This window comes from Rutidosis leptorrhynchoides, chromosome 9 (genome assembly GCF_046630445.1).
Source record: "Rutidosis leptorrhynchoides isolate AG116_Rl617_1_P2 chromosome 9, CSIRO_AGI_Rlap_v1, whole genome shotgun sequence".
In the NCBI taxonomy this organism is placed as follows: domain Eukaryota; kingdom Viridiplantae; phylum Streptophyta; class Magnoliopsida; order Asterales; family Asteraceae; genus Rutidosis; species Rutidosis leptorrhynchoides.
Window position 1 is genome coordinate 15,126,817 of NC_092341.1, and position 24,236 is coordinate 15,151,052.

Consider the following 24,236-nt stretch of genomic DNA (forward strand, 5'->3'; position numbering starts at 1 on the left):
TGTAATCACTAGTATTTAGTGATTGTTGAGGTGTTGGAAGCCTTTAGGGTTCATGTGGTTGACTAATTTTGATTAGAGTCAAAATTAGGGTTTGGTGATGATTATGTCCCAATTGTCGATTTAATAAGGTTTATAAACTTAAAATGGATTAAGTTGAAGTATAAACCCGAGTTAAATATGTTTTGGTGTCAAAACTTGTTCATGGCGAATTGTTGACTTCTTATGGGTCAAATTAGGGTTTAAGTGTCATTTTGGGCAAGATAGGTGTTTAACACCTATGATTGGGTTTAATTGGCATATTAGGACCATTCTCACTTGTGTTAGTGATTATTGGCTAGTTTGGGCGCGGTTTATGCTTGGAAGTGCATTTGGGTCAAAATTGCACTAGTGGTCAATTTGGGTTGATTTGTAAATCCACCATAATTGTGTTATTGTATTTGTGATAAATGGAATAGGTACATTCCATCGGCGATTGCGGATTTTGGTTTGGCATCCATCAAGACTTCAAGGTGAGTGTTAATATCCTATATGCATATGTATGTGTAGGATGGGTGCGGGTCGGGTGAAGGGGTTCTCGTTTATAGAGCTCACTTCTCGTATAGGTGGAATTGTTGGACTTGTGTATAGATCCAATTGGCACGGTTGTGCATTTTTGGTTGACCACCTTGGCGAGGTGCACACTTTGTGTGTACTTTATCACATGGGCGTGTGATGTGGATTATATAACCCCAATGGCGAAGGGTTAATATTGTGATGTGGACTTATATAACCCCAATGACGAAGGGTTAATATTTTGAGTGGAATAATTATATGCGCAGGTATATAATGTATCTATTTGTTGTAGCGTGAAATGTGAAGTGTCGAGGTGATAAGACACCACGTTGCACGTGACGAGTGAAGTATCGAGGTGTTAAGACGCCACTCGGAGTGAAGCATCGAGGTGTTAAGATGCCACTCTAAGTAATTTGTAACACCGGCCATTTTTTTTTTAAATACACAGCGGAAGACTTTATTAACAAACACAATATAAGTCACGTCATTACGTTTAAGTTTACACAACGGTGTTACGTTATCACAAAACATTATTTATACAAAAGTCCACATCAGAGTTGGGTTGTCAAACATGTCTTCTGCAATAGCACCTTTCCCGACTAGCAGTACCTAAGCCTGCAAGGGGAGAATATGTGGGGGATTAGCGCATCGCTAAGTGAATGGAATCTATCTAACAGATATAGCTTAAGTCACACACAAGCTATATACTAACAACAACACATGCTAACTATCAACTAGCATACAATAAGACAATACGAGGATCGGCGGCTTGTACGAGCACACGACTCCTAGCTGATCGGACTTGAGTCTACCGATAGTCCCTGCTACTCAATTCACAGTATAGTTATCCAGATGCATGGGATGCATCATTCACACTATACTCTACAATCAGTAGCCTATGGACCCAACCTCCCCTAGGCACGGTTGACCTCATACGGACTCTAACCTCTCCTAGGCACGGTCTCGAGTCCCCAGTCTCCCTAGGCCCGACTGGTGTCATTCACACAGTGTACACATAATTCACATACAACATCAGGCATACTATATTATTCTAACATGACAATTTCTACACTATGCATGGTAAAAGAGTCAACCACAGTAGCATGATATGCTACTTAAACTCTATCCGGAGATAGACCCACTCACCAATTACCAGCAACTGCTCAGTTATTATTTCTGAGCTTCCTCCTTGTCCTTATAACCTGAGAACAACACAAACAAAGTTAATATACATATCCAATAAATAATATAATCATTTCATACGATTAACTAGGTCATAACTCCATATATTCATAATTTTATGAGTCTACATCATGACTCCACTCAATAATGGCATACAGGTGCGTGCAAAACACGATATACACACTAAAACTCCTTTTTCGGCCCAAAAATAGTTTGATCTAGTTTCTTAAAAGTTCACCATTGAAAAGTATTCTTTATTACGATTCTAACGATAGTTTATTCATCAAAAACGGAGTTACGTTTTGAAAGTTACGCCCGTTTCAATTTCATAAAAGGTACTGTAGCAAATAGTGGCACTGTAGCAAATCGGTACTGTAGCAAATAGTGACAATGTAGCAACTCGGTACTGTAGCAACTCGGCACTGTAGCAAATAGTGACACTGTAGCAAATATCGAACACTGTAGCAAATAGTGACACTGCAGCAACTCGGTACTGTACAAATAGTGACACTGTAGCAACTCAGGCACTGTAGCAACTCGGGCACTGTAGCAATTCGGGTACTGTAGCAAAATACTGTAGCAACTGGGTTTCGAAAAAAAAAACGCTGATTTCGAACATTTTTCCCCAAAAACTCAATTTTTGAGCGATTTTGATCAAATTTTAAGCACATGGAAGCTACTAAACATATATACAACCTATTTCTAACATCAATTAACACATACAAACACATAATATGAAGATTCAAGCTCAAAATTCATCAAAAACCCATTTACACCCAAAACCCAATTTCCAACAAAATTAATACATAAATCTTTGTAATATTTACCTTAAGATGATCACAAGAACACAAGGAATCGATTGCTAACTTCAATTAATCCAAAAGCTCACAAAATCAAATTAGGGTTTTCAAGGAGGTGAAAGTTAGGTACGGGGTGTTTTTAAAGAGAAGGTGGAAATGAGATAAATGAGCAGCTCTTAGACACTTATTTGGGGTTAAAATCCCATACCCCATCACACACGGGTATTTACCAGTTATTTAAAATCTTTCGCACAAGATTAGGTAGCCCAAACGAGGTCCAAATAAAATAAACAAACATGTTCTGGGACCCTTGTCACAAACTGGTCACAACACAATTATAATAAAACACTAATAAAATAATTAAAATAAAAGCACTTAAGACTAAGCACAAACCCTAAGGGCAAAATAGGCAACTTACAACTAGCCCGGGTTTCAGTCTGTTACATAATTGACGGGTGAAGCATCGAGGTGTTAAGATGCCACTCGGGGTGAAGTACCGAGGTGTTAAGGTGCCACCCTAGGGTTTAGTGATACGAGGTGTTAAGTACACAAACGGATGTTATGAACACCGATCGCATTTTCGCGAGCGCCATTCCCTTGTACGATTGGTTAACCATGGTTATTGTGTTGTAAGCGTGAGCATATTATATTGTTCGAGTTATATATATATATATATATATATATATATATATATATATATATATATATATATATATATATATATATATATATATATATATATATATATATATTGTATACGTATAATGTTATATTATCGTGGTGTAGCTAACCCTCCGGGTGTAGTTTATTGGCGTTGTTCACATCGACGTTGGTGAACTTATCTTATTGATGGTATTATTAGCTTGTTGCTTAGTGATCGTACGGTATGCTTAGATTAGCTTGCCTTTATGCTTGGATGCTCCGGTATGCGGTATTTGTTTATTTATGTGGCGTGTCCATTTTATGCATATATATGTATGTAGTATATTTTCACTCACTAAGCGTTAGCTTACCCTCTCGTTGTTTACATTTTTATAGATTTGCATGGAGGAGGTGGCTCGGGTAAGCATGTGGACTAGTGGACTCGCGTAGTTTGCTTTAGAAGTGTGCTTTTGGAGTTATTAGGATTGGGTAGCGTATTCCCAATCACCATGCTCGTTCGGATATCTAAACTATGTATTAAATGTTTTAAGGCTTATTGAACTTATTGTTGTGTTAAAGATGTTTTTGGAAACATAAATGGGACCTAAATATTAACGTATTAAAGAAAAAAAATTATGGGCCGGTTTAAATACGGGTTGGGTCGTTACAAGTGGTATCAGAGCATGGTCTAAGGGATTTAGGTGACTTGAGATAGGTGCCTAGACTTAGACTTTTGTGTGTGCTTAATTGTTGCGGGACTTGTAGGATTACGAGTCGGAATGGGTTATAGTTAGTGCCTTGTTTGTAGGTGGACTAACGTTTATATTAGTAATGCGGATATTATTAATATATTATTGTGATGTGATAATAATTCTCGTGTGTGTTTGTATCGCGTAGAATTTTGTTTGTGTTTGTTATATCATCGAGCGAGGCGGTCGTTTTACTAACGAGTTGATACGGCGTGTGTGCGTAATAAGGACTTACAAACCTTATTACGGGTGCAAATCGTGTCTAGCAAGTGATGTACGATGAGTGTTTAGCAAGATGGAGCGGTATTGTGTGTGTGCTTATTACGTTCGTGATCTAATCGCTTTGCATTCCTTAGAATGGCAACGGGAAACGGGATCGAGACGAACGATTTGGAGTTTAACGCTAGAGTTGCGGCTGCCGTTGCGAAGCAAATGAGTGCGTTTCGAGAAGAAATGGATAGGAAGTATTCCGAATTTCGGGGTAGTAGTGAAATGGAGCGTTGTCTTAAGAGCTTCATGAGGACTAAACCCCCGATGTATGATGGAAAACCGGATTCTTTGGTAAGCACCACCTGGATCTCGGATGTCGAAGGATGTTTTCGCACTATTGAATGCCCTCCCGAGAAAATGACGAGACTCGCTACTAGTTTGTTGCGGGGTAGGGCGAGGGATTGGTTGGATGGTAAGATTGATCTTGTCAGTGGTGAAACGTTTATGGCTTTATCGTGGGACAAATTTAAGGAGAAATTCTTCGAGGAGTTCCAGACTTCAGCCGATTTGTGGGAGTTGCATAATGAGTTGCGAAATTTGCGACAAGGATCTATGGATTTGAATACTCTCAAGATGACCTTTATGGCGAAGGCTCGTTTTTACCCGGAGTATTTGGGGAATGATCATTTGTTGATGCAAGATTTCTATCGAACCTTGAATAATGACTTGAAGAGTAAGATTAGCAGAGTTCAGGCGAAGTCGTTTGCTGAGTTATTCACTGCGGCTAGAGATTTCGAGTCGTATTCGCGATTGAAGGTTGGTGAACCTTCAAGTGAGAGAAGAGTTGTTTCTTATGGTGCTCCAAGTAAGAGGACTAAGGGTCCGAGCGTGAGCACGGGTGGTACACGGACGGGTATATTGGATTCTAGTGCGTCTAGGTGTTACAATTGTGGCGTGAGGGGTCACAAGTCTTGGGAATGTCCGGTGCCAAAGGGTGACGGCACGGTATGCTTCAATTGCCCAGAAGAAGGACATCGTAAGTCAGAATGTCCCGAGTTAGCGGGGACGGGGGCGGCAAAGAGACGTTAAGGTACGTTTCATTTTAATAAATATGTCCTTTGATTATTTATTATGTGCCGTTTGAGTTGGAGTATGTTAAATGCATCGTGTTGTGCATGTTATCGTCATGGGTGACGTTCCTAATGGAAGTACCTATGGTGACGTTTTGATTGTTGGGCGAAGGGCGTAAGACTTGGTGCAACCAAGCATTCCTTAGTATTGGGAAATGTTTCTACCAAGCCATGTGTGTGGGCTTTGGTGTTCGGATGTTAGAGCGTGTTCGCTCTCGTGTTGAAGTTGATAAACCGTGAGGTTCGTCGGGTGGATGAAACCTTTGAGATCGAGTGTTAGATCTTGATGTATGTTGGTAAAGGAGTCTACGTGATGTGATATTAGGTGCCTCTTTTATACCTACTAGCGTGGTGTTCGACTCTGATTATGTTGCAGTTACATTGTACTTAGGGTAGTGAAGTGAAACCCTTAGTTACATGAGTGACTGGGTGAAGTTTGACAAGCTATAGCAATTGGATGATTACGAGAGTAGAGATTGTGTAAATTGCGGTACACTTTTCGTTCGAAGTGTTTAAGGATTGGTTGAAATCCTTCGTGTGCTCAAGATTGGAGCAAGATATGGTGATGGGAAGCGTGAACCCAATTGTTAGTAAAGTCTACCCTTGGTAGCGTTGTACGGGTGTACAAATTGTGGTTATGGGACGTAATTCCAAGTGGGGGAGTTACACTCCCGCACGAGGAGGTTTTGGTTGGAGATTTCGGATGACGCTTTTAGTAAATTCGAAACTTGTGTTGGGACCTAGTTTTGGTCGATTTGTGGTAGAGTACAATTTTGGTTAAATTGTACTTATGATTTTTGGATTTGGAAATTATCACCTAGGTGGTAATGTGGTAAATCTCGTTGAGAGATAATGGACGTGTTTGGCGAGCAAGGTGAAATCCCTCGGTTAAGGGATGTGTGTGTCGGATTCTCTTTTAGAGAATTATTGTTTTGTACCTATGTTTGATATAGGTGGTTCTTGCTCGATTGTGTGGATGGTTAGTGGTATCCGTTAGGGTTCACTATAGTGTAGCAGAGCGCGATGTTGCACTACTCGTTGTTCGAGGCCAAAAGTGCGTATGTAATTGGTGAAGCATGACCGTTCGGGGTCCGCTGACTTCATCATGGGAGTAGTGATATATCGTCGAAGCATGATCGTTGACGGGGTCCGCTGACTTCATCCGGTGTTGAGTGATCTATCGGTTGTTTTATACACCGATGGTGGGATCGTGAGGACCATGTTGTGTGATTAGTGATGCGATCGCCGTGTTTCGCTCACATGTTGTTACGGGTGTGACAATAGTCGATTTTGTACACCTTAGGATTAGCGTTGCCATAGTCGTTTTGGGTGCTTTTGGTTTTAGCCGTTGCTTATGATGTTAGGATAGTGGCGTATTGGTTGTATTGCGCACTACAAAGGATGTTTAGTGGTAAGTGTAATCCGTAAGGATTCATGTGGTTCGATCTTCAACGTTTGAATTGTTGACTTTAGGTTGAGACGTGTTCACTTTTAGCATTGTACTTGGTATGGTACGCTAAAGGGTCGATATCTCGGTACGCGAATTGGTGGAGTTTTCCCGATATGAGGGATTGAGCAAGTTTTAGTGCTCGGCTTAGTGGACTTGATAAATCGCAAATGACGATTTAGTTGTTAAGGGTAACTCTTTGAGGAGAATCGCCTAGAGGAGTTGGAATAATATGTGACGATTTCGGGTATTCTAAGTGATCGTTATAGACTTCGGATGATTGTGTGTATTGTACGTCTCGGAATGCGTGTAAGTGTGTATTTAGTTAATGGATTAACCTTCGGGTTAATGAGTGATGTGGTGGAAGTCGGATTAGAACGATTGTTTGGGAACCATAGCGTGTAGGTTCGGATTGGTTAAGTGACTAGGATCACGAGGACGTGATCGAATCTAGTGGGGGAGAGTTGTAACACCCCGAATTTTAGTGTATCAGAAAATGTTCCTGAAAGTGTCAGTAAATGTGCGCAGTAGAAAGCGCCACTAAAAGTGAACCTAACACTTATGCATTTTCAGAATTTACATCAGAATCAGAGTTAGGCAAGTTCAGTCCCTAAAATTTAGAGTCAGAATCAGACTGTACATAAGGTTGTGGCGCGACAGAGAGGGCCGCGGCGCGGTGATTAACTAGTTTCAAAGTCAGGAGGCATGTCAAGGCAACCACCAGACCACGTTATATGTCGCGGCGCGACGATGAGGGCCGCGTCGCGGCGTTCTGGGCGGACTGGTACCAGATTTTAGTAATTTTAAATAAGGTTCAAGGGCATTTTGGTCTTTTCGTGTGTGAGCCAGATTTAAGGTCTTAATCTCATCCACTCATTTCATTTCTTCTTTTCTTTTTCCTTTTCTTCTCATTTTCCCCTCAAAAACTTCAAACCCCAATTGGTTCAAAGGAATTTTTGGAAAGGAAGAAGCGGGTTTTGATCGAAAGCATAAGAGACAAGTTTATTATCCTCGTTCTTAGCTACAAGGTGATACTAGCGGTAAGCTCTAACTCCGAATTTCATTTTCGTGTTCATCATTCAAATTTGGGGCTTTTGGCTTGTATGTTCATAGATGGAACCCATTTAGTTGTTAATTGAAGATTAACACCAAGATTCGGGTTTATTGTTGTTATTGGCGGGTTTTGGGTTTGCTGAACAAGTGTAAGTTTGTAAGACTTGCAAAGGGGTGTAATCACTAGTATTTAGTGATTGTTGAGGTGTTGGAAGCCTTTAGGGTTCATGTGGTTGACTAATTTTGATTAGAGTCAAAATTAGGGTTTGGTGATGATTATGACCCAATTGTCGATTTAATAAGGTTTATAAACTTAAAATGGATTAAGTTGAAGTATAAATCCGAGTTAAATATGTTTTGGTGTCAAAACTTGTTCATGGCGAAATGTTGACTTCTTATGGGTCAAATTAGGGTTTAAGTGTCATTTTGGGCAAGATAGGTGTTTAACACCTATGATTGGGTTTAATTGGCATATTAGGACCATTCTCACTTGTGTTAGTGATTATTGATTAGTTTGGGCGCGGTTTATGCTTGGAAGTGCATTTGGGTCAAAATTGCACTAGTTGTCAATTTGGGTTGATTTGTAAATCCACCCTAATTGTGTTATTGTACTCGTGATAAATGGAATAGGTACATTCCATCGGCGATTGCGGATTTTGGTTTGGCATCCATCAAGACTTCAAGGTGAGTGTTAATATCCTATATGCATATGTATGTGTAGGATGGGTGCAGGTCGGGTGAAGGGGTTCTCGTTTATAGAGCTCACTTCTCGTATAGGTGGAATTGTTGAATTTGTGTATAGATCCAATTGGCACGGTTGTGCATTTTTGGTTGACCACCTTGGCGAGGTGCACACTTTGTGTGTACGTTATCACATGGGCGTGTGATGTGGATTATATAACCCCAATGGCGAAGGGTTAATATTGTGATGTGGACTTATATAACCCCAATGACGAAGGGTTAATATTGTGAGTGGAGTAATTATATGCGCAGGTATATAATGTATCTATTTGTTGTAGCGTGAAATGTGAAGTGTCGAGGTGATAAGACACCACGTTGCACGTGACGAGTGAAGTATCGAGGTGTTAAGACGCCACTCGGAGTGAAGCATCGAGGTGTTAAGATGCCACTCTAAGTAATTGACGGGTGAAGCATCGAGGTGTTAAGATGCCACTCGGGGTGAAGCATCGAGGTGTTAAGATGCCACCTAGGAGTGAAGTGTCGAGGTGTTAAGACGCCACTCCGTAAAGTAAAGAGTGAAGCATCGAGGTGTTAAGATGCCACTCGGGGTGAAGTACCGAGGTGTTAAGGTGCCACCCTAGGGTTTAGTGATACGAGGTGTTAAGTACACTAACGGATGTTATGAACACCGATGGCATTTTCGCGAGCGCCATTCCCTTGTACGATTGGTTAACCATGGTTATTGTGTTGTAAGCGTGAGCATATTATATTGTTCGAGTTATATATATATATATATATATATATATATATATATATATATATATATATATATATATATATATATATATATATATATATATATATTGTATACGTATAATGTTGTATTGTCGTGAAGTAGCTAACCCTCCGGGTGTAGTTTATTGGCGTTGTTCACATCGACGTTGGTGAACTTATCTTATTGATGGTATTATTAGCTTGTTACTTAGTGATCGTACGGTATGCTTAGATTAGCTTGCCTTTATGCTTGGATGCTCCGGTATGCGGTATTTGTTTATTTATGTGGCGTGTCCATTTTATGCATATATATGTATGTAGTATATTTTCACTCACTAAGCGTTAGCTTACCCTCTCGTTGTTTACATTTTTATAGATTTGCATGGAGGAGGTGGCTCGGGTAAGCATGGGGACTAGTGGACTCGCGTAGTTTGCTTTAGAAGTGTGCTTTTGGAGTTATTAGGATTGGGTAGCGTATTCCCAATCACCATGCTCGTTTGGAGATTTAAACTATGTATTAAATGTTTTAAGGCTTATTGAACTTATTGTTGTGTTAAAGATGCTTTTGGAAACATAAATGGACCTAAATATTAATGTATTAAAGAAAAGAAAAAATTATGGGCCGGTTTAAATACGGGTTGGGTCGTTACATCAACTAACCTTCAATTTTTCTTTTTCTGATAGGTGGGACAGTTGGAAATGGAGTCTTGATGTATCGGGTACCTTCACCATAAAAGCTTTAGCAACACTGATCGACGTCAAGAAACTTGAAGGATTGGCTTCTGTTGAGGAAACTGTTCGAAACAAGGCTTTACCACAAAAGGTTGACATTTTTATTTGGAGTTCTAAAATGAGGAGAATTCCAACAAGATCATAACTAGACAAACATGTGATTGATTTAGACACAACACTTTGCCCACTTTGCAACAATCATGTGAAAACTACGGACCATATTCTAATTAACTGCATTGCTTCGAATACCGTTTGGTCACTACTCCTTAGATGGTGAAATTTACAATCAATTAGCATATCAAGCATTGAAGACGCATTCATGGATCATCAAAGGTTCCGAACAACAACTTTGGGAAAATAAATATGGCAAACAACTAAATGGACATGCGGATACATGATTTGAAAATATAAAATTCACAAAGTTTTCCAGGACAATGCATGGTCACCACATATGATTATCTAGGAAATACAAGTTCATAGTTTTAGTTGGATTGATAAAAGACCAAGGAAGCATCTCTCGATCGGCATCAATGGTTGATAAACCCCAGCTTCTATGTTTCGCCTAATAATAATCGAACCGGTATTGGTTAAAATCATACTCTGTTTCGACAGCTGCACACTTGAAACTTTCGCTGCAGGCTTAATTCATATTGCTACAATTTTGTAGTTTGAAAATATGTTCTTACACAGTTGGGTTATGACTGGTATTTAATCTGGGCCAGACCAATAATGTACTTTGTACCACAATTTTGTTCTAATAATAAATTTATCTTGTTAAAAAAAAAAAAAAAAAAAAAAAAAAAAAAAAAAAAAACTATTCACTAGCTAGGCACGTTGCATATGATTGATTATGGTGTTGTATCGATTTTGAAAGTTGATATTGATGATAAGCCAGCAGACATGCTTATAAAGTCGTTATCATGTCCAAAATTCAAGTTGTGTTTTAAGCTATTAAACATTGGGCTAGAATTATCACAAGAAGGCGGAGATTGTAAATATACAAGGGTATAAGGAGCAATTCTTCGATAGTTACAAGTTCAGGGATTGGTTATGTCATTTTCTGGAAGATATGAATGTGGCCGTTATTTTTTGTTAGACGCTCCTGACCAGTTGATTTTCGTTGACTCTGTTTAGTTGAGGGTATAGATGCAAATTGATGCTGCAGTTAGTTGTAATCTGTTACGTTACTTCATGTTAAACAATGTGAATATGGATAAACGATATGTATTCTTTTGATTGATCTCCATTGACAGTACATAGCAAGGCATATATAGCCATTAACCCTAACAAAAGTTAATAGGCTTAGGCTAAGCCTAACATACATAGAACATGGGCTAAACTAACATGGATAAATATAATAGTCTTTAACACTTTAACATTCACCAGTTGTAATCGTTTCTAAATCAATTTCGTTGTGTAATCATTTGTAACGAATAATAGTCAATAAAGTTGAATTCAATTCGTTCGATTCATTTGATCTTTGTCATCCAATTGTTAATTGCTAACATCAATGATTTAACTTTAATAATAATACAATTTGATCCAGAGCAAATTACTCAATTCAAACATGTATATATTTATTCTTAAATATGGCTATTTTTTTTAAAGCTTTTATTCCTGTATAATATGTGCAAATACAGAGTATAATACAACAGTTTAAAATGTACACCCCACAATCTCTTAAAAACAAGTTTACAAGCTCCATCTAAAATTCACTTGTACCAAGATACTAATAATAGACCTATTAGAATATAAACTTAACCACGTACAATACAAATAAGCATAAAGACATCATTCACGAATTGCATTGGTATTCTGCTTCCTTAGATCGTTATAAAACCGGTTTATAAACCTCTCGGCCGCCTCATCAACCACGTGGCTATCCTCATCACCGTTGGTTAACGGAAAGGGTGAGTCGGTTACTCTAAGTTGCCTAACCATTGGACTCATTCCAAACCCTGGAAGAACTGGCGAAGTCGTTTCGCTATGAATCATCTCCATTGCTTTCCACACCGCTGCATTGATCGCGATCATGTCAGCATCCTCCTTAGATTGATTGTTGGAGTAATGTTGTTTCTTATGAAATGGGAATAAAGAAAATGTGTGATGGCGGTTATTAGTGGAAGGGGTGTTAGTGCAACTAAACTCGTATTCACCCGGTGGGGGAATCATAAACGATTCTTGTGATCCGTTGTTGTGATGATGGTGGTGGAACATTAGGTTTTGTAATGCCTTACTAGCGATTTTGCCACGTTTGACCATCATATTAAGATCGAGCAATAACTTTCGCTTAGATATGTTTTTTCGTAACATGAAATACGCTACTCGCACCAAGTTCCAAACTTTTTTGGCTAAAATTGGTTGGTTTTGTTCCATTTTTGTAAGTATGAAAGTTCTTGTATTTATGAGGGTTTCTTGTTAAGAGTCTAAGATATAAAGATTGTGAGAAAATTGTTGATGATATGGAGGGTTGGATAGAATGGTATTTAAAGGGTAGGGTTACTTGTTGGTTGTGCTTTGATGTTAAGTTAAGGTGCTTGGTAGTGCTTTCATTATTTTATGTTTTATTAATATTTTATATTACTTTAGTGTAAATTGCTTTTGTTTCTATATCAAAATATGTTTATTTCTTTTTCATATTTATTTGTGGATGAATTGGCAATTATTGATGGCAGAGTTTGGATTGGATAAGATTATGGTCATGTGAGAATAGATTAATGTTTGCTAACCCCGATTCATTTATAAGGCAAGCATGCATGTTTTCTTTAATTTTGTTTATGGAGATGCTTGCACCAACTTGGATATAGTTAAAATTATTTTTATTTATTTTGAACTAAAGTTACTCCATCACATATCTTTTGATCATGTTACATTTTCTTTGATGAGAACACCCTATGATCTTTTTGAAGATCAAATCTTGGATAGACTTAATCAAGACTCCAAATCCTAAATATCTCCATTAAAATGGGACTAAATTTAAGGTGGAGGCCAAGATGACTACTCCGTATTATTTTAATTATTATTTGTACTCCGTATATGTTACCATCGAGATTATTTAATCAATATCTTGAGGTGGAGGCGTGGAGCGTCATAACAGTTATGAGATAATTCGATTACGCTACGCAGATACATTTATGTAAAATTTCGTCATTCTCTGGTACCCTTTAAGACTATACGACACTTAGATTGGTACTCGTATATGTAAAATAAAAAATAAAAAAAATAAAAAAAAAAGCTGATATAAATACATTTCTACAGCAAAATGTTGTAATAAAAGCCTATGAAATATGGGAAACACTTATTAACTTATTAATATGTAAACTAATTTTTGCATGAATGAGTAAATTATTAGATGTACCCACAAGTATACAATTATGATTTATGATGGACCCTGCTGTCATTTTTACAAAAAGTAGTCCACAATTGGTGGGTTTAACTTGTAGGTATACAAAGAAAAAAACAAAGTCAATTACTTAACGAGAGAGGTTTGTGACCAGTGCCACTTCTCCACGTCATTACCTGCCTTGTTATTCTCAAACGCCGTTATACCATTCACTGTGAGCAACAAACGCTCATCATGTGATAGAGTTACCAACCAAACGCATAAAATGTTGGCTGTGCCAGTGACGGATTTTAAGAATTTTCGTTACCGATGTGATTAATTAAAAAATTTAAAAATATTTACGCTATTTATTCGTGTCACAAAAAAATTTACACTATTCAATAAGATCATTAGTTAAAACTTTAAAATTTTTTACGGTATCGCATATTTCACTGGTAGCTCGTGCTATCAGTGGTAATACACTAAGTCCGCCCATGCTCCGTGAGGCTTTTTGGCTGAAACTTTATGGGTGTCTGTAAGGATTGATCAGAGTAGCAACAACCGTTTTTCAATAATATATCTCTTAAAATTTTCACTTAATTCTAATCACAACATTCCTCGTTATGTCACTAAACAACTAAGACTACTAACAGAACAAACTAACAAAACCCGATCGAAACACAACAGCTAACTTGAATCACTAGGCCACAGAACGAGAGAAAACAACCAAAACACCCGGAACGAAGCAAACGGTAATGAGAGAAACAAATTACTCAACAATAGGATCTCTGGCATCGCCTTCAGTCCCATTAATGAACTTTTCGAATCTATCAAATTCAAAACTCGAGGGATTCTTTATCTTGTTCTTCTTCTTGTTCTTAGAGTTAATAAAGTTTTCTTCAACTTTGACAAACAAAACAATATTGTTAATAAGAAAACCCTTTAATTGCATCGTCACTCATACAAAATTCAAATTTGTAACTCGTAAAACATAAGAATAACCGGTTACGTTTCTTCACATTTCTAGCAAGGGTGTCGGTATATATATATATATACACACACATGCATATGGAGTGATACATGGGGAAGTACAAAAAAGAGAAGCAACGTAATATCAATTATCACAAGCATAGTTTACATTTATCATACATCTAATAAATAATACTCCATCCGTCTCGAAAAAAGTGTCTCCTAACAAAAAATGTTAGATTTAAGATATGTTGATAAAATGTCTATTTTGTCCTTCATTTAATATGTTATACAAATTAATTAGTTTCCTTAACAAATTAAATAAGAGAAGAAATTATGAGTAAATGTATTGCTGACTTCCATATATAAAAAGACTGTAATTGGAATTTTAGTGACATTATAGTGTTATTTTGAGTAAGAGACATTTATTTTGGGACATATATAAATAGTAATGTATAGTAATGTGGACTGTTTTTTTGGGATAGAGGAAGTAATTAACATTTATCACGCTACTTCGCCTTCTTTCCTACTTTTTACTCCTTCTTGGATCGCATATATATATATATATATATATATATATATATATATATATATATATATATATATATATATATATATATATATATATATTGTGATGCCCCGTACAAAACCATCGTGTACGAATCATCAACAACAGGATCATTACAAGGTTAAGTACTATATGCTGTAATTAAAGAAGTTGCATTCACGATAAAAAGGTGATGTCATAACCGACATCAAACGTTTTACATTTCAAAAGCATGCTTCACTAAGTAGAAGCAAATAATAAGTGTATGTGACCACAATGGTCGTTACAAGTCATAGTTCAAAAGTACGAATGTTTGAATGCAAAGTAAGGTAGTTCATGCGTGGACAACTCTAAGCAGCGGGTTCTACAGCACGACTAGTACACAGCGGAAGCAACCTCAAGCACCTGAGAAATACATGCTTAAAAACGTCAACACAACGGTTGGTGAGCTATAGTTTAAGTATAACAGTATGTAAGGTAGGCCACGAGATTTCAGTGCTACAAAGAGCGTTTCAAAACAGTATGATAAAGTATATGTTAACCGTGGGCACTTGGTAACTAACTTAACGTTTAAAATACCCCCTGAAAGTACACTTGGCGAGTGCGTATGTTTACGAAGTATTAAACACTCGTTGACTGCTAGCGCGACTAGCCCGAGTGGGGATGTCAAACCCTATGGATCCATATCTAAGATTCGCGTTCACCGGTTCATAAACCAATGATTAAACGTTACCGAGCTAAAGGGAATGTTTATTGAAATGTCCCGTTCTTATTGATTAAAAACGTTCCATATTAATTGATTTCGTTGCGAGGTTTTGACCTCTATATGAGACGTTTTTCAAAGACTGCATTCATTTTAAAACAAACCATAACCTTTATTTCATCAATAAAGGTTTAAAAAGCTTTACGTAGATTATCAAATAATGATAATCTAAAATATCCTGTTTACACACGACCATTACATAATGGTTTACAATACAAATATGTTACAACAAAATAAGTTTTTTGAATGCAGTTTTTACACAATATCATACAAGCATGGACTCCAAATCTCGTCCTTATTTAAGTATGAGACAGCGGAAGCTCTTAATAATCACCTGAGAATAAACATGCTTAAAACGTCAACAAAAATGTTGGTGAGTTATAGGTTTAACCTATATATATCAAATCATAATAATAGACCACAAGATTTCATATTTCAATACACATCCCATACATAGAGATAAAAATCATTCATATGGTGAACACCTGGTAACCGACATTAACAAGATGCATATATAAGAATATCCCCATCATTCTGGGACACCCTTCGGATATGATATAAATTTCGAAGTACTAAAGCATCCGGTTCTTTGGATGGGGTTTGTTAGGCCCAATAGATCTATCTTTAGGATTCGCGTCAATTAGGGTGTCTGTTCCCTAATTCTTAGATTACCAGACTTAATAAAAAGGGGCATATTCGATTTCGATAATTCAACCATAGAATGTAGTTTCACGTACTTGTGTCTACTTTGTAAATCATTTATAAAACCTGCATGTATTCTCATCCCAAAAATATTAGATTTTAAAAGTGGGACTATAACTCACTTTCACAGATTTCTACTTCGTCGGGAAGTAATACTTGACCACCGGTTGATTCACGAACCTATAACAATATATACATATATATCAAAGTATGTTTAAAATATATTTACAACACTTTTAATATATTTTGATGTTTTAAGTTTATTAAGTCAGCTGTCCTTGTTAGTAACCTACAACTAGTTGTCCACAGTTAGATGTACAGAAATAAATCGATAAATATTATCTTGAATCAATCCACGACCCAGTGTATACGTATCTCAGTATTGATCACAACTCAAACTATATATATTTTGGAATCAACCTCAACCCTGTATAGCTAACTCCAACATTCACATATAGAGTGTCTATGGTTGTTCCGAAATATATATAGATGTGTCGACATGATAGGTCGAAACATTGTATACGTGTCTATGGTATCTCAAGATTACATAATATACAATACAAGTTGATTAAGTTATGGTTGGAATAGATTTGTTACCAATTTTCACGTAGCTAAAATGAGAAAAATTATCCAATCTTGTTTTACCCATAACTTCTTCATTTTAAATCCGTTTTGAGTGAATCAAATTGCTATGGTTTCATATTGAACTCTATTTTATGAATTTAAACAGAAAATTATAGGTTTATAGTCGGAGAAATAAGTTACAAGTCGTTTTTGTAAAGGTAGTCATTTCAGTCGAAAGAACGACGTCTAGATGACCATTTTAGAAAACATACTTCCACTTTGAGTTTAACCATAATTTTTGGATATAGTTTCATGTTCATAATAAAAATAATTTTCTCAGAATAACAACTTTTAAATCAAAGTTTATCATAGTTTTTAATTAACTAACCCAAAACAGCCCGCGGTGTTACTGCGACGGCGTAAATCCGGTTTTACGGTGTTTTTCGTGTTTTCAGGTTTTAAATCATTAAGTTAGCATATCATATAGATATAGAACATGTGTTTAGTTGATTTTAAAAGTCAAGTTAGAAGGATTAACTTTTGTTTGCGAACAAGTTTAGAATTAACTAAACTATGTTCTAGTGATTACAAGTTTAAACCTTCGAATAAGATAGCTTTATATGTATGAATCGAATGATGTTATGAACATCATTACTACCTTAAGTTCCTTGGATAAACCTACTGGAAAATAGAAAAATGGATCTAGCTTCAACGGATCCTTGGATGGCTCGAAGTTCTTGAAGCAGAATCATGACACGAAAACAAGTTCAAGTAAGATCATCACTTGAAATAAGATTGTTATAGTTATAGAAATTGAACCAAAGTTTGAATATGATTATTACCTTGTATTAGAATGATAACCTACTGTAAGAAACAAAGATTTCTTGAGGTTGGATGATCACCTTACAAGATTGGAAGTGAGCTAGCAAACTTGAAAGTATTCTTGATTTTATGAAACTAGAACTTTTGGAATTTATGAAGAACACTTAGAACTTGAAGATAGAACTTGAGAGAGATCAATTAGATGAAGAAAATTGAAGAATGAAAGTGTTTGTAGGTGTTTTTGGTCGTTGGTGTATGGATTAGATATAAAGGATATGTAATTTTGTTTTCATGTAAATAAGTCATGAATGATTACTCATATTTTTGTAATTTTATGAGATATTTCATGCTAGTTGCCAAATGATGGTTCCCACATGTGTTAGGTGACTCACATGGGCTGCTAAGAGCTGATCATTGGAGTGTATATACCAATAGTACATACATCTAAAAGCTGTGTATTGTACGAGTACGAATACGGGTGCATACGAGTAGAATTGTTGATGAAACTGAACGAGGATGTAATTGTAAGCATTTTTGTTAAGTAGAAGTATTTTGATAAGTGTCTTGAAGTCTTTCAAAAGTGTATGAATACATATTAAAACACTACATGTATATACATTTTAACTGAGTCGTTAAGTCATCGTTAGTCGTTACATGTAAGTGTTGTTTTGAAACCTTTAGGTTAACGATCTTGTCAAATGTTGTTAACCCAATGTTTATAATATCAAAAGAGATTTTAAATTATTATATTATCATGATATTATGATGTACAAATATCTCTTAATATGATATATATACATTAAATGTCGTTACAACGATAATCGTTACATATATGTCTCGTTTCAAAATCATTAAGTTAGTAGTCTTGTTTTTACATATGTAGTTCATTGTTAATATACTTAATGATATGTTTACTTATCATAATATCATGTTAACTATATATATAACCATATATATGTCATCATATAGTTTTTACAAGTTTTAACGTTCGTGAATCACCGGTCAACTTGGGTAGTCAATTGTCTATATGAAACCTATTTCAATTAATCAAGTCTTAACAAGTTTGATTGCTTAATATGTTGGAAACATTTAATCATGTAAATATCAATCTCAATTAATATATATAAACATGGAAAAGTTCGGGTCACTACAGTACCTACCCGTTAAATAAATTTCGTCCCGAAATTTTAAGCTGTTGAAGGTGTTGACGAATCTTCTGGAAAGAGATGCGGGTATTTCTTCTTCATCTGATCTTCACGCTCCCAGGTGAACTCGGGTCCTCTACGAGCATTCCATCGAACCTTAACAATTGGTATCTTGTTTTGCTTAAGTCTTTTAACCTCACGATCCATTATTTCGACGGGTTCTTCGATGAATTGAAGTTTTTCGTTGATTTGGATTTCATCTAACGGAATAGTGAGATCTTCTTTAGCAAAACATTTCTTCAAATTCGAGACGTGGAAAGTGTTATGTACAGCCGCGAGTTGTTGAGGTAACTCAAGTCGGTAAGCTACTGGTCCGACCCGATCAATAATCTTGAATGGTCCAATATACCTTGGATTTAATTTCCCTCGTTTACCAAATCGAACAACGCCTTTCCAAGGTGCAACTTTAAGCATGACCATCTCTCCAATTTCAAATTCTATATCTTTTCTTTTAATGTCAGCGTAGCTCTTTTGTCGACTTTGGGCAGTTTTCAACCGTTGTTGAATTTGGATGATCTTCTCGGTAGTTTCTTGTATAATCTCCGGACCCGTAATCTGTCTATCCCCCACTTCACTCCAACAAATCGGAGACCTGCACTTTCTACCATAAAGTGCTTCAAACGGCGCCATCTCAATGCTTGAATGGTAGCTGTTGTTGTAGGAAAATTCTGCTAACGGTAGATGTCGATCCCAACTGTTTCCGAAATCAATAACACATGCTCGTAGCATGTCTTCAAGCGTTTGTATCGTCCTTTCGCTCTGCCCATCGGTTTGTGGATGATAGGCAGTACTCATGTCTAGACGAGTTCCTAATGCTTGCTGTAATGTCTGCCAGAATCTTGAAATAAATCTGCCATCCCTATCAGAGATAATAGAGATTGGTATTCCATGTCTGGAGACGACTTCCTTCAAATACAGTCGTGCTAACTTCTCCATCTTGTCATCTTCTCTTATTGGCAGGAAGTGTGCTGATTTGGTAAGACGATCAACTATTACCCAAATAGTATCAAAACCACTTGCAGTCCTTGGCAATTTAGTGATGAAATCCATGGTAATGTTTTCCCATTTCCATTCCGGGATTTCGGGTTGTTGAAGTAGACCTGATGGTTTCTGATGCTCAGCTTTGACCTTAGAACATGTCAAACATTCTCCTACATATTTAGCAACATCGGCTTTCATACCCGGCCACCAAAAATGTTTCTTGAGATCCTTGTACATCTTCCCCGTTCCAGGATGTATTGAGTATCTGGTTTTATGAGCTTCTCTAAGTACCATTTCTCTCATATCTCCAAATTTTGGTACCCAAATCCTTTCAGCCCTATACCGGGTTCCGTCTTCCCGAATATTAAGATGCTTCTCCGATCCTTTGGGTATTTCATCCTTTAAATTTCCCTCTTTTAAAACTCCTTGTTGCGCCTCCTTTATTTGAGTAGTAAGGTTATTATGAATCATTATATTCATAGATTTTACTCGAATGGGTTCTCTGTCCTTCCTGCTCAAGGCATCGGCTACCACATTTGCCTTCCCCGGGTGGTAACGAATCTCAAAGTCGTAATCATTCAATAATTCAATCCACCTACGCTGCCTCATATTCAGTTGTTTCTGATTAAATATGTGTTGAAGACTTTTGTGGTCGGTATATATAATACTTTTGACCCCATATAAGTAGTGCCTCCAAGTCTTTAATGCAAAAACAACCGCGCCTAATTCCAAATCATGCGTCGTATAATTTTGTTCGTGAATCTTCAATTGTCTAGACGCATAAGCAATCACCTTCGTTCGTTGCATTAATACACAACCGAGACCTTGCTTTGATGCATCACAATAAATCACAAAATCATCATTCCCTTCAGGCAATGACAATATAGGTGCCGTAGTTAGCTTTTTCTTCAATAACTGAAACGCTTTCTCTTGTTCATCATTCCATTCAAATTTCTTCCCTTTATGCGTTAATGCAGTCAAGGGTTTTGCTATTCTGGAAAAGTCTTGGATGAACCTTCTGTAGTAACCAGCTAGTCCTAAAAACTGGCGTACGTGTTTCGGAGTTTTCGGGGTTTCCCACTTTTCAACAGTTTCTATCTTTGCTGGATCCACCTTAATACCTTCTTTGTTCACTATGTGACCGAGGAATTGAACTTCTTCCAACCAAAATGCACACTTTGAAAACTTAGCGTACAATTCTTCCTTCCTCAATACTTCTAACACCTTTCTCAAATGTTCACCGTGTTCTTGGTCATTCTTTGAGTAAATAAGTATGTCATCAATGAAAACAATGACAAACTTGTCAAGGTATGGTCCACACACTCGGTTCATAAGGTCCATGAACACAGCTGGTGCATTAGTTAAACCAAACGGCATGACCATAAACTCGTAATGACCGTAACGTGTTCTGAAAGCAGTCTTTGGAATATCATCTTCTTTCACCCGCATTTGATGATACCCGAAACGTAAGTCAATCTTTGAATAAACAGACGAGCCTTGAAGTTGATCAAATAAGTCGTCGATTCTCGGTAGTGGGTAGCGGTTCTTGATGGTAAGTTTGTTCAACTCTCGGTAGTCGATACACAACCTGAATGTACCATCTTTCTTCTTGACAAACAAAACAGGAGCTCCCCACGGTGATGTTCTTGGTCGAATGAAACCACGCTCTAAAAGTTCTTGTAATTGGATTTGCAGTTCTTTCATCTCGCTGGGTGCAAGTCTGTAAGGAGCACGAGCTATTGGTGCAGCTCCTGGTACAAGATCTATTTGAAATTCAACGGATCGATGTGGGGGTAATCCCGGTAATTCTTTCGGAAATACATCGGGAAATTCTTTTGCAATGGGAACATCATTGATGCTCTTTTCTTCAGTTTGTACTTTCTCGACGTGTGCTAGAACAGCATAGCAACCTTTTCTTATTTGTTTTTGTGCCTTCAAATTACTAATAAGATGTAGCTTCGTGTTGCCCTTTTCTCCGTACACCATTAAGGGTTTTCCTTTTTCTCGTATAATGCGAATTGCATTTTTGTAACAGACGATCTCTGCTTTCACTTCTTTCAACCAGTCCATACCGATTATCACATCAAAACTCCCTAACTCTACTGGTATCAAATCAATCTTAAATGTTTCGCTAACCAGTTTAATTTCTCGATTCCGACATATATTATCTGCTGAAATTAATTTACCATTTGCTAATTCGAGTAAAAATTTACTATCCAAAGGCGTCAATGAACAACTTAATTTAGCACAAAAATCTCTACTCATATAGCTTCTATCCGCACCCGAATCAAATAAAACGTAAGCAGATTTATTGTCAATAAGAAACGTACCCGTAACAAGCTCCGGGTCTTCCTGTGCCTCTGCCGCATTAATATTGAAAACTCTTCCGCGGCCTTGTCCATTCGTGTTCTCCTGGTTCGGGCAATTTCTAATAATGTGGCCCGGTTTTCCACATTTATAACAAACTACATTGGCATAACTTGCTCCGACACTACTTGCTCCGCCATTACTCGTTCCGACACCATTTGTTCCTTTCGTTCTATTAACCCCTGGTCCGTAAACCTCACACTTCACCGCGCTATGACCATTTCTTTTACACTTGTTGCAAAATTTGGTGCAGAACCCCGAGTGATACTTTTCACACCTTTGGCATAGCTGCTTTTGATTGTTGTTGTTGTTGCGGTTATTATTGTTGTTGGGATGATTGTTGTAGTTGCTGTTGCTGTTGTTGTTGTTGTTGTTGTTGGGCCGTTTGTTGTAGTTGCGATTGATGTTGCGATTGTTGGGATAATTGTTGCGATTATTGTTGTAATTGCTGTTGTTGTTGTATTGGTGATTCTTATCACCGTTATCCTCCCACTTTCTTTTGACTTGCTTCACATTGGCCTCTTCAGCAGTCTGTTCTTTAATTCTTTCTTCAATATGGTTCACTAGTTTGTGAGCCATTCTACATGCCTGTTGTATAGAGGCAGGCTCGTGTGAACTTATATCTTCTTGAACTCTTTCCGGTAATCCTTTCACAAATGCGTCGATCTTCTCTTCCTCATCCTCGAATGCTCCCGGACACAATAGGCACAATTCTGTGAATCGTCTTTCGTACGTGGTAATATCAAATCCTTGGGTTCGTAACCCTCTAAGTTCTGTCTTGAGCTTATTGACCTCTGTTCTGGGACGGTACTTCTCGTTCATCAAGTGCTTGAATGCTGACCACGGTAGTGCGTACGCATCATCTTGTCCCACTTGCTCTAGATAGGTATTCCACCATGTTAACGCAGAACCTGTGAAGGTATGCGTAGCGTACTTCACTTTGTCCTCTTCAGTACACTTACTTATGGCAAACACTGATTCGACCTTCTCGGTCCACCGTTTCAATCCGATCGGTCCTTCGGTTCCATCAAATTCCAAAGGTTTGCAGGCAGTGAATTCTTTGTAGGTGCATCCTACACGATTTCCTGTACTACTAGATCCAAGGTTATTGTTGGTATGTAGCGCAGCCTGTACTGCGGCTATGTTTGAAGCTAGAAAAGTACGGAATTCCTCTTCATTCATATTCACGGTGTGTCGAGTAGTCGGTGCCATTTCCTTCAAAATAGTCAAATGGAACAAGTTAATCATACAGAATATTAAGAGTAGTTAATAGTATTTCGTAGCATAATATGAACTCATTTATAAAAGCTTTTTCTTCATATTAGCGTTTTATAAGTTTAAATTCGGGTAGTACCTACCCGTTAAGTTCATACTTAGTAGCTAATATACAATTCAACTACTACAATTCTATATGAAAAACTGATTATAATAATATTTCGCGTTCAAACTTTTATACAATATTTTACAAACTTACAATACCGCTTATTTTACATAAAGCATGAAATATAGCACACAATAACTTTGATACAAGATAGTTGTGAAGATAATTCTAGCTAGTACACAAGTCGTTCAGCAAAGACAATAAAGACACGTAATTCATACGTCCAGAAACAAGTCATGCATTCTGGTTTTACTAGGATTACTTCCCATCCTTGGTCTTGTGGAACATAACCGTTATGGCCGTTGATAAGACAGCGTGTTGTAACATCGTCAAAAGGACGAGGGTTACGTAATGTCCAACAGTCCCGTAACAATCTAAAAACCTCATTTCTTACCCCAATTACCGACTCCGTCACTTGTGGAAACGTTTTGTTTAATAGTTGTAGCCCGATGTTCTTGTTCTCACTTTGGTGAGAAGCGAACATTACTAATCCGTAAGCATAACATGCTTCTTTATGTTGCATGTTAGCCGCTTTTTCTAAATCACGAAGTCCAATATTCGGATATATTGAGTCAAAATAATTTCTTAACCCGTTGCGTAAAATAGCATTTGGGTTCCCCGCAATATATGCTTCAAAGTAAACACATCGTAACTTATGGGT

At 37.2% G+C, this 24,236-nt stretch overlaps 1 protein-coding gene across 1 annotated transcript; it reads right to left on the reverse strand.

Moving 5' to 3' along the window:
* Positions 1–11,743: 11,743 nt before the first annotated feature.
* LOC139867770 (uncharacterized) lies at positions 11,744–12,328 on the reverse strand. The gene has a single exon (XM_071856124.1). It carries the CDS (start codon positions 12,326–12,328, stop codon positions 11,744–11,746), a length of 585 nt encoding a protein of 194 aa, XP_071712225.1.
* Between the last annotated feature and the right edge of the window lie 11,908 nt (positions 12,329–24,236).

Bases quoted from the DNA above. Each gene is read 5' to 3' on its own strand.
- LOC139867770 (XM_071856124.1), bottom strand. From the start codon at position 12,328: ATGGAACAAAACCAACCAATTTTAGCCAAAAAAGTTTGGAACTTGGTG.